The 9,958-nt window shown below is 44.8% G+C and overlaps 1 protein-coding gene across 2 annotated transcripts; it reads right to left on the bottom strand.

The window, feature by feature from the left end:
• Positions 1-634: 634 nt before the first annotated feature.
• Positions 635-9,324, bottom strand: calml4b (calmodulin-like 4b). 2 transcript variants are annotated; one of them, XM_024803376.2, is made up of 5 exons: positions 9,274-9,324; positions 9,168-9,198; positions 6,325-6,465; positions 5,112-5,300; positions 635-972 (listed from the first exon to the last, which is right to left on the bottom strand). In XM_024803376.2, the coding sequence occupies exons 1-5, from the start codon at positions 9,274-9,276 to the stop codon at positions 875-877; spliced, it is 462 nt and encodes a 153-aa protein (XP_024659144.2). In that variant the 5' UTR covers positions 9,277-9,324; the 3' UTR covers positions 635-874. The 2 variants fall into 2 exon arrangements, with proteins under 2 accessions (XP_024659144.2, XP_004571546.2); XM_004571489.2 differs by lacking the exon at positions 9,274-9,324 and having other exon boundaries at positions 9,168-9,239.
• Positions 9,325-9,958: the final 634 nt, after the last annotated feature.

A 9,958-nucleotide genomic window follows, 5' to 3' on the forward strand; every position in this document is an offset into this window, starting at 1 on the left:
CTGGACAAAAACCTCGCAGCTTACAGGAGGTGAAGCATCTGTCGGTGCAGATACCACAGCACACCCTCAGCGTCCACGCCTCGACAGATCGGATCACCAAAGTGTCATCGTTTATTTTCCAGTCGTCTTGGTTTTTTCTCCCAGGTCCTCGTGGAAAATGTGGAACACACCATCTGTAAGTTTGACGGTATCAGTCTGGCAGCGGACTCACTCTCTTTGTCCCCAACGAATCAACTCTTTGTTTGTTCCAATTATAAACTATTTTGAGTTTTTTTGGGGGGGGGGGGGTTTAAACTTGTAGTTACAAAAAAATTATAATAAATTGGGAAAACTGATAAAAGTGAAATGAAATGAGTTAATGGGGCCAGTCAAAGGTGTCAGTTTTACCATCCCATCCCAGTTCCTGCTCCGTTCCAGTGTAAGAGCAGGAACACCCGGAGTGAGGGAACAGACTCTCCTCTGACTGATGTCAGTTTGTGCAAACACAGCGACCTGAGATGATGATGGTGATGGTCTCTACGATGAGACACTTGGCTGCCAGTTCATGTGAAGTTAAAGTAAAGCTTGAAGTATAGCAACAATAATCAAAGGAGGCAGCATGTTCTGAACAAAAGGTTTTATTTTTACTGTGTGTTGTGCGTCAGATGGTCCCTTTGTTTTCTTTCTCTTCTAATAGAAATAAGGCGGCTGCTCTTCCAGCTGCAAATATTCCTTCTCACCAGTCAAGCCTTTTATTTGTCACATGCAAAGTTTGCAGCTGCAGTGAAAGACGGACCTGCCTCCAAACGTCTGACTTTATCTACACTCTGACTACGTGGAGACGCTTGAGCACAGTGTCGTTGTTTCGACAGCAGAGAGGATGTCAGTTGTGACGTCAGTGCTTTCTGTGGCAGCGTGTCGCTACTTTAGCGAACTGCTCGCAGTGGACCCGCCCATCTGCTCCAACACCCGCCTCCTGCAGCAGCTCGTCCACTGAAAACACAGACACAGCTGTCAATCACAGTTAACTCATTTGTTCCAGATGTAATAGAAACCTGTAGAAAGTGTGTATCCATTCTTCTCCCTGTCAGCAGCTCCAGTTTTAGAAAAGCAAACCAATCATCAGCTTTTGTCTGTGATTAGAAGGAAATTCTGATATTTAGTTTTATATTCTGTTTCAGGGCCATAAGTGTGTGCATTCATGTCACATGAATGAAGCATATTTATTCTGATCATTCAGGTTGTCCTGAATAAAATGATGGAAATTAGATGCCAATTTCTTTAAATAAAGTTCTCATTAAAACCCTTTACAGAGAATTTCACAGGTCCCACATGACGGCGGGTGACAGGGTATCAGTATAAACTCAGCCTCCTACAACATTTCCAAGAACCTCGCCACCATGCTAGCTCCCCACCAACTCTACCAACACGGTCCAGAAACTTGCACTGGATCCAGATGAAACCATTGTGTCCTCTGATGTGGTCTCAGTCTTGTATCCCTACAACCGAGGCAGCAGAGACTGTCAGGAAACAACTGCAGACAGAAAACAGAACCAGCTTCACCCTGATACACCTCCACAACGAGGGTTTTTACAGACACAAACATGGATGTGCCATGGGCTCCCTGGTGTGTCCAACCTTTGAAATGGTAAATGGTCTGTATTTGCATAGCGCTTCACAAGCCGGGACTCGAACCGGCAACCTTCAGATTACAAGGCGAACTCCCAACTCTTGAGCCACGATCGCCCGTCGTTTACATGCAGGAAGGGACAGCACCTAGCCGATGATACCGATACATGGACGACACCTGGGTCAAAATCAAAACCCAAGAAGTGGAATCAAATCTGGATAGAAACATCAAATACACCAGGGAAGACACAAAGATAACAGTGCCATGAACACTGAGGACAATGGAAACCTCAACACTGAAGTTTACAGAAGCCCACACACATGGACCAGTACCTCCTCTCTGACTCCCATCACCCTCTGGAACACAGACTTGGAGTAACAGGACCCAACACCAGGCAGAACATGTTCCCTCTAAGCCTGAAGGGAGAAAGAAGGAACGCACACGTAAAGGAAGCATGTGTAACATGTGGCTCTCATCAAATCAGCAAAGATGCAGAAAAAAGAAGATCAGACACCAGCTATGGAGGATGAGAAGGACAAACAGAACAACGCTTCATCCCTGATGTAGCAGGTTTATCAGAGAAACTCAGGAGAGTCTCAACATCCCAGTGCACTTCAGACCACGCTACACACTCAGACACAAACTAAACAGCGTAGTGTAGCAGTGCAGTGAGGAGTGCTCAGACACTGGAGACACCAAACAGCCTCTCGATAAAGCCGTGGCATTTATGAAGAAGTCTTCACAAACTAAAGGACGTCATGTTTCCTTCTTTTTTCCAGCTCCAGGACCTGAATGACTGTGAACCTACATGGATGTAAAGACATGAAGAGTGGCTCGAGATTTTTGCAAAGCGCTACACAACATATGTTTGACATTGAGTAATAGATCCTTTCATTGAGTTTTCATAGAAAGTCATATCTGTTCATAAATGTTGCCTTACAGCTTGTGTTGGGTTTTTTGGCATCGCAGATGAAACTGATAACAGCCGAGTGCTTGAACACCACCACAGGAGAAGCTGAAGCTGCTACGTTATTCAGCAAAAATAAATATTAATGTAATATGCTGTTAAAAAAGTAACAGCACAGCCAGGCCAAATGCTGAAGTTCTCCAAATTCATCAGTTACAAAAAGTATTTGAAGGTTTTCTATGATGTCTTTTTCTTCCCTCGGTGGGATTTTGGGGCTCTTGGTGTTTCATAACCTCCATCTCTTCTTTCTGAGCCATTCCTTGGTGTATTTGTTAGCGTGCTGAGCATCATTATTACTTTCAAAGTTGGACTTTTGTTTTAACTTTCGGACAGATAGCCTCACGCTAGCTTCAAGCACTCTTTGATATGAAAGAGCATTTCTTCCATCGGGCTCCACAGTTGTTTTTGGATTTCAGCGCCTTTAGTCTGCGCTAAAAACATCGATGGTCTGTTTCAGCCAAACAAGTCTATCTTTAATTAGTCGTGCAGAGCGCTTTCTTCCAAAGAGGCGGCTCTTTGAAAGCACAGTGTGCTCAGTGCAAAATAGTTTTGCAGTAATATTCTTCTAAATGAGGACAGGCTTCATTTGTTTCTCTTTTATTTGAAGTATCACAAAACATGCTCTCCTCAGTCGGGTCAATGGTCCTGGACGACTCATGACTCTTCTTACAGTGGACTCGTCCATTTCTAATAACTGGGAGCATTTTTAAATCTCTTTCCTGCTTCTCAACCTTCTCTTTAGAGAGCCTCAGAGAGCTACTTAGATCAAGAAATGATGACATAAAATACTTTAATTACCAATAAGACCGACATGTTTCATGAGCTTTTTGACTGAACTTAAACTAAACCAGCCATTTCTGTAGTTTTTATATTAAACGTTTCAATAACTATTAGCATTTTTTTAAGTTAAATTGCATTTTAGCGTTGCACTTTTTTGACCCGTCAGTGACTTGGTGGATGTGTTGATCAAACATGGCAGTTCTACTAACAGGCCAATCATTTAAACAGAGATGCAGCCAGTTTGTTTCAGTAATGATGAAAGCAACAGAAAGAAAGAAGGATGGATTAGTGTAAGGTGTTCCCTCTCTCTGGAAACGACACAATCATTCAGATGGATTAGACGCGTCCTCGGGGAAATGACGTGTTCTGATAGGAGCTCCTTAAACGACCTTTTATCAGCAGTTAAAGTGGAGAATGGGAACCAGTCAGACGAGTGCAAACCAAAACCCTGCAGGATGTGGAGAAGAACACAAAATATTATGAACCTCCTTATTGCGGCTCCTCCAACCAACGGCTAAACATGAGGACACAGATGACGCGCAACAGGAAACACATGAGATGCACTTCTGTACTATTTGCTCCTTTTATTCCACATGGTACTGTCCACTATACGAATCAGCACATGGGATCAAACTATTAAACAAATGCACAGACTGCACAAACAAAATAACTGCAACTCACAAAAAATTCCCCCAATTACTACACCAAACTACAACATCGGCCTGTGGCATAAATTAGTGCATAAACCATACGTCAAGTTACAGTCAAGCTGACTCAAGCTGCGGTCGACAGAAGGTTTCCCCTCATGCTCACCCTACTTTTCTGCTCATCAACATCAGGTAATAATAATAATAATGGATTGGATTTATATAGCGCTTTTCAAGGCACCCAAAGCGCTTTACAATACCACTATTCATTCATTCAGGTGCGGTGAACAGGTGAGTGCAACCACATTTACCACCTAACACACCCATGAGTCACGCCCCACGCCCGTGCACCAGTACAGTGATTGCATTTAAACCAACCCACTTAATCAAAAAAGGAACAACTCATATGGCTCCTACACTCCTCGTGTTCATTCCACATGCATAACAGCACGCATTCTTCTTGCTATGTGAGGCTTCAGGTATTAAAGTCTACAGAAACAATCTCGCTCAGCCATCTGTGGGCAACAAAGAAGCAAAATGCTGAGTTGTTGGTTTGTGATGCTGCAGAGCTCTGTTTTCACTGTCACCAACTTCTGTGTAGAAATGGATTAAAAGTCTGAAATGCTGAAAACTGCAGAGCTCAATGAGCAGTAACTTTGCTGCCTGTAACAACACCGTGCACGAGGATTCACTTCCACTTGTCAAAAGCATGTCTTTGTCCTGTCTTCCTTATATCACAGCAGATGGCCCCGCCCCTCCCTGAACCTGGTTCTGTTGGAGGTTTCTTCCTGTTAAAAGGGAGTTTTTCCTTCCCACTGTCGCCAAAGTGCTTGCTCATAGGGGGTCATTGTTGGGTATATCTCTCTATGTACTATTGTGGGTCTACCTTACAATATAAAGCACCTTGAGGCGACTGGATTAACCCTCTCAGGCTCAAATTAAGTTTTTGTTGCTAATGCACAAGAGAATACCTGCAGTGGTACTTCTGAGTAAAAAAAACTCATAAAACATGTATGTGGGGTAATCGGGTTGTTAGTTTTTAACTGTTGCAAATCTGCAACGCCTGCCTCGAGAGGGTTAAATGTGAGTGGTTTTAGGAGACACTCACCCTCTTTGTCTGTCAGTTTCTCTCCCAGCCCGGTGAGTTTGGCTCGCAGCTCAGAGGCCAGGATGAAGCCTTTCTGCTCCTTGTCGGCCATCCTCATGGCCTCCAAAATCTCCTGCTCTGGCGCCTCCTGCTGGAGCTGCCGGTGCATGATGCTCAGGAAGGTGGAGAAGTCCAGCTCTCCTTCCCGGCCTGTGAGCAGAAAGAAAACAGAGATCTGCTTTTACTGGCACAAAGAAATGAGGCCACTGCAGGAGAAGGGAAGGGCGGGGGAGAAAGTACCACACAGTGTATATGAAATGAGCAAACACTAAAGCAATAAAAGCAAATGTAAAGAGTGTGGCTGTGAGGTAGCTGCTGACGATATGCAGTTAATTAACCAGAACACACACAGCTTCCTCCAGGCTGATCTCAGTGTGTATGAGAGAAACAAGGAAAAACAAATATCACCTCCTTTATGGAAACAGACACAAATATCAAAACTACAGCAAATTTAAAATTACTCCTCAAACTTTCGCAGCTTTCCAGGAAATCTAAGGTTCAGGGGCGCTGACATGGAAACAGGAGCTTCGTTCAGGCTTGCTGTCTTCTTACAACAATGACTGAATAACTTTTTCTTGATCTCAGGATATTAAAATCTTTATCTTCAGGTAAATCCATTAATCTGTCCACATTGGATTATTTATCTCAGCCCCTTCTGTCAAACATGATGGAAATACCAGCCCAATCTTGCATATCAGGGTCTCATTCCTCTGCCACGTCCTCCACCTGACCCAGCTGAGAGACCTGATCTCAGGGATCTGCCCCGGGGTCTCCAGTCTTTGGAAAATAAGGTGAACATTATCCAAACAGTAACACTCTCCTCCAGGACCTCCACAGCCTCTCGTGAGCATACGGGGGAAAGTGGAGGCCGAGAGAATCAATCATCTGCGTCTCCGACAACTTTTCACATGTTTTTGACTCCGTTGGTGCGGTGAGGAAGATGAAGGCAACACAGGGGACAAAGCAAGCAGGTCAGGTTTGATAAACACAAATGGAGCCATTAAGATCACATGAGGTGATAAATGCTTGGTTTGCTCACTGAAATAGCTGCGCTGCTCGTGGGCTGGTGAGCTGAACTGTTTCATTTCAGCACTTTCCCTGATTTGAGTTATTACTGCGTCACCTCAGAAATCAGAAATAAGGAGTCGGAAGGATGATTTCGGGAATACTCTACCCATGTTGTGGCTCAGGAGGTGGCGCTGGACCTCGGAGGGGGTGGGGCTCGACCCAAGGCATCGCATCACTGTTATCAGCTCCTTGGCTTCGATCTTGCCTTTCCGCTGGCGGTCGTACAGCGAGAAACACTCCTTAAACTCTGCGGACACATGAACACGTTATACACATGTGCAGGAGTCCACATTGTTGCTTTGTCATGTGGACAGAGCAGGATCAGTGATGTCAGCAGGTCTCAGCCTGAGTGCGTCACCTGCTGGGAGAAGGTGGATGATGCTAACAAGGTGCAAAGGAAACTAAAGAGCAACTTCAGCCTTCACTCCTGAGACAAACGTGTTAAACTTCACTCACAGCTCCTCCAGAGGCAGCGAGACCGATCGGACACGCGTGCCCGTCCCATCTGCTGCAAATGAGCCTCAAAGGCGCCTTTATCTTTCTGTACCAAGGTTACATCTGTTCACATACTACAGTGGATGCAAAAGTATTCGGCCCCCTTGAACTTGCCCACAAAGAGTGTGGCTGTGAGGTAGCCCCACTTTGCAGTTATTTATTTGTACAAAATGTATGATTTGTGTTCCACTTCTCACGTGTGCACCACTTTGTGTTGGTCTTTCACCTGGAATTCCAATAACATTGATTCATGTTTGTGGCTGTAATGTGACAAAATGTGGAAAAGTTCAAGGGGGCCGAATACTTTTGCATCCACTGTACATACTATGTAATACACAGCCGTGCTTCACAGGACTCTGCATTCACTCCAGCCGAAGAACCTGTTTTAGCACCAATAACGTGCAGTGATGTCTTTATCTGCCTCATCACTGTGGAGGAGTTTTAGTTGCGTCGCCTCATTGAGGTTTGCAACATCCGCTCATGCACAGCTCTCTGAGCTCTGCAGCAGCTCCATTCTTTCCTTCTTCAGTCGTTCTGTTGCAGACCTGCTGCTGTGCTGGGATCTTTGTCCTGTTGATGACCCGGTTTGGTCCAAGCTTCAGCTGTGGGACACACGGCCTCACACTGACTCTACAGAGGAGCTCATGGTCCACTCAGATCATCGTCCCTCCTCCACCGTGCTGACGGCTGTATGAGGTCTTTGGTTTCTTCAAGCTGCTGAAGTCTTGTTCTTTGTTTACATGCAGCTTTGATTCAATTCAATTTTATTCATATAGTGCCAACAACAGTCACCTCAAGGCGAAGATCAAGATGAAGAACAACATCACAGCGATGTGTTGTATCAGAGTTATTTCTTGTTAAATCATATTTCTCATTCAGTTCAGTTTTATTTATACAAATCACAACAACAGTCGCCTCAAGGAGCTTTATACTGTAAGGTCGACCCTACAATAACACATACAGAGGAAACCCAACAATCATATGACCCCCTATGAGCAGCACTTTGGCGACAGTGGGAAGGAAAAACTCCCTTTTAACAGGAAGAAACCTCCAGCAGAACCAGGCTCAGGGAGGGGCGGGGCCATCTGCTGTGATTGGTTGGGGTGAGAGAAGGAAGACAGGATAAAGACATGCTGTGGAAGAGAGACAGAGATTAATAACAGATATGATTCAATGCAGAGAGGTCTGTTAATACATAGTGAGTGAGAAAGGTGACTGGAAAGGAAAAACTCAATGCATCATGGGAATCCCCCAGCAGCCTACGTCTATTGCAGCATAACTAAGGGAGGATTCAGGGTCACCTGGTCCAGCCCTAACTATATGCTTTAGCAAAAAGGAAAGTTTGAAGCCTAATCTTAAAAGTAGAGATAGTGTCTGTCTCCTGAATCCAAACTGGAAGCTGGTTCCACAGAAGAGGGGCCTGAAAACTGAAGGCTCTGCCTCCCATTCTACTTTTAAATACTCTAGGAACAACAAGTAGGCCTGCAGAGCGAGAGCGAAGTGCTCTAATAGGGTGATATGGTACTACAAGGTCATTAAGATAAGATGGGGCCTGATTATTTAAGACCTTGTATGTGAGGAGCAGGATTTTAGGCTTTGAAAAACTAAAACGTGCTGCCTTGTTCTTTTTAGAGAGACGAGTCTTGTTTGTTCAGTCTGTTTCTAGCTGCACTGTCACAGATTTTAACCTTTAACCTGCTAACTGAGGTCTGCAGAGTCTGAGATGGAGCTCTTGGGACTTTTGGTGTTTCACAGGCTGGATGCACATCGAGAACACATCCTGTGACCTCAGCTGAGATATTTCCAGTCCACTCTTCCATCCTGTCAAACTGTTTGACACTTAAAGACATTTTAATGATTTTAACAACTCAAACAAGAAAAGCCACTTCTTCCCTTTCCATTGTTGTGTTTGGAACATCAGGGAAATCTCACGATCTTCATCTTTTAATGACTCTTCCCAGCTGATTCGACTGTCATCCACGCAGACACTAAGTTTGCTGAAAACACTAAACTGATTGTAAAATGAGTGAATAAAAGCTGCATCTGTGCATGTTCGCCTGTGTCAGAATAAACTTGTGTCCCGTGGGAAGCCCTGACGGCAGTTTAACAGACTGGAAGATGAGAAACCACCAAACACAAGCAGACTGAAAATCAGTGTTTGGATGCAATACCTCCTCATTAGCAAACACTGCGCTCGGACCCTCGCTGTCTGATCGCGTTAGCGGGTCAGGGAGGTCAGCTGAACTGGAACAAGCGCTGCTTTGTGCCGCAGCGGCCACACAAGACTCTTCTGTCTGATTAAAGTCCTGCTGCCTGTGGCTGAAATAATAACCTGTCCTTCCTGCTGCACAGAGACCATCACGGTCAACGCTTCGTCATCTGAATGCATCAGTTTAAGTTCCAGCAGTAAGCAGCTGTGTCAGGACAGCAAGGGCACACGTGTCAGCATCTTACCGTTAATCTGATCCTGAGTCAGGAACTTTGCCTGGAATGAAAGCAGGAACAGCATTAACAGAAATCTGGACGACAGCGTGAAGCTTCAGCGGGGACGTTATCTTACCATTGTGTCTGCTGTTGTGACGAAGCAGCCGGCTGTCAGCGCTCAGGAAAACTGATCCACGCTCTGAAAGATGAGGAATGTAACGGGAGCGGACGGCGGATGCTGGCTGGGACAGCCAGGCTCATCCCTCTGCTGCTGAGGTGTCGCGTTTATGTTTGAAAGCATATATATTTAATATCACACATGCTGCACATACGAGCAGCTGAAAGCCTCCTACACACCTCTGTTCACCTCTGACCCACGTGACCAGGGTCAGAGGTGAACAGTCAACACTGGAGGACTCCTGAACGCCTAAAAACTGCTGCAAAATCAACAATTATTTGAAACAAAATTCAGTTTTCATTAGATGGAGCAGATACTCTCAGAGAGTCGATGCACAGGAGCAGAAAAGGATTAAAGGTTAATATTATTTCTAGAGCTACACATTTTTTTTTTTATCTTAAATCTGTAAAATGCTGTTTAGTTGGAAACCTGTGAATTCTTCTGTCTAAAGACAGACTCGGTGAATCGCTCACTGTAGGTTATTTAAAAGTAGAATGGGAGGCAGAGCCTTCAGTTTTCAGGCCCCTCTTCTGTGGAACCAGCTTCCAGTTTGGATTCAGGAGACAGACACTATCTCTACTTTCAAGATTAGGCTTCAAACTTTCCTTTTTGCTAAAGCATATAGTTAGGGCTGGACCAGGTG

This window comes from Maylandia zebra, linkage group LG7, assembly GCF_041146795.1.
Source record: "Maylandia zebra isolate NMK-2024a linkage group LG7, Mzebra_GT3a, whole genome shotgun sequence".
In the NCBI taxonomy this organism is placed as follows: domain Eukaryota; kingdom Metazoa; phylum Chordata; class Actinopteri; order Cichliformes; family Cichlidae; genus Maylandia; species Maylandia zebra.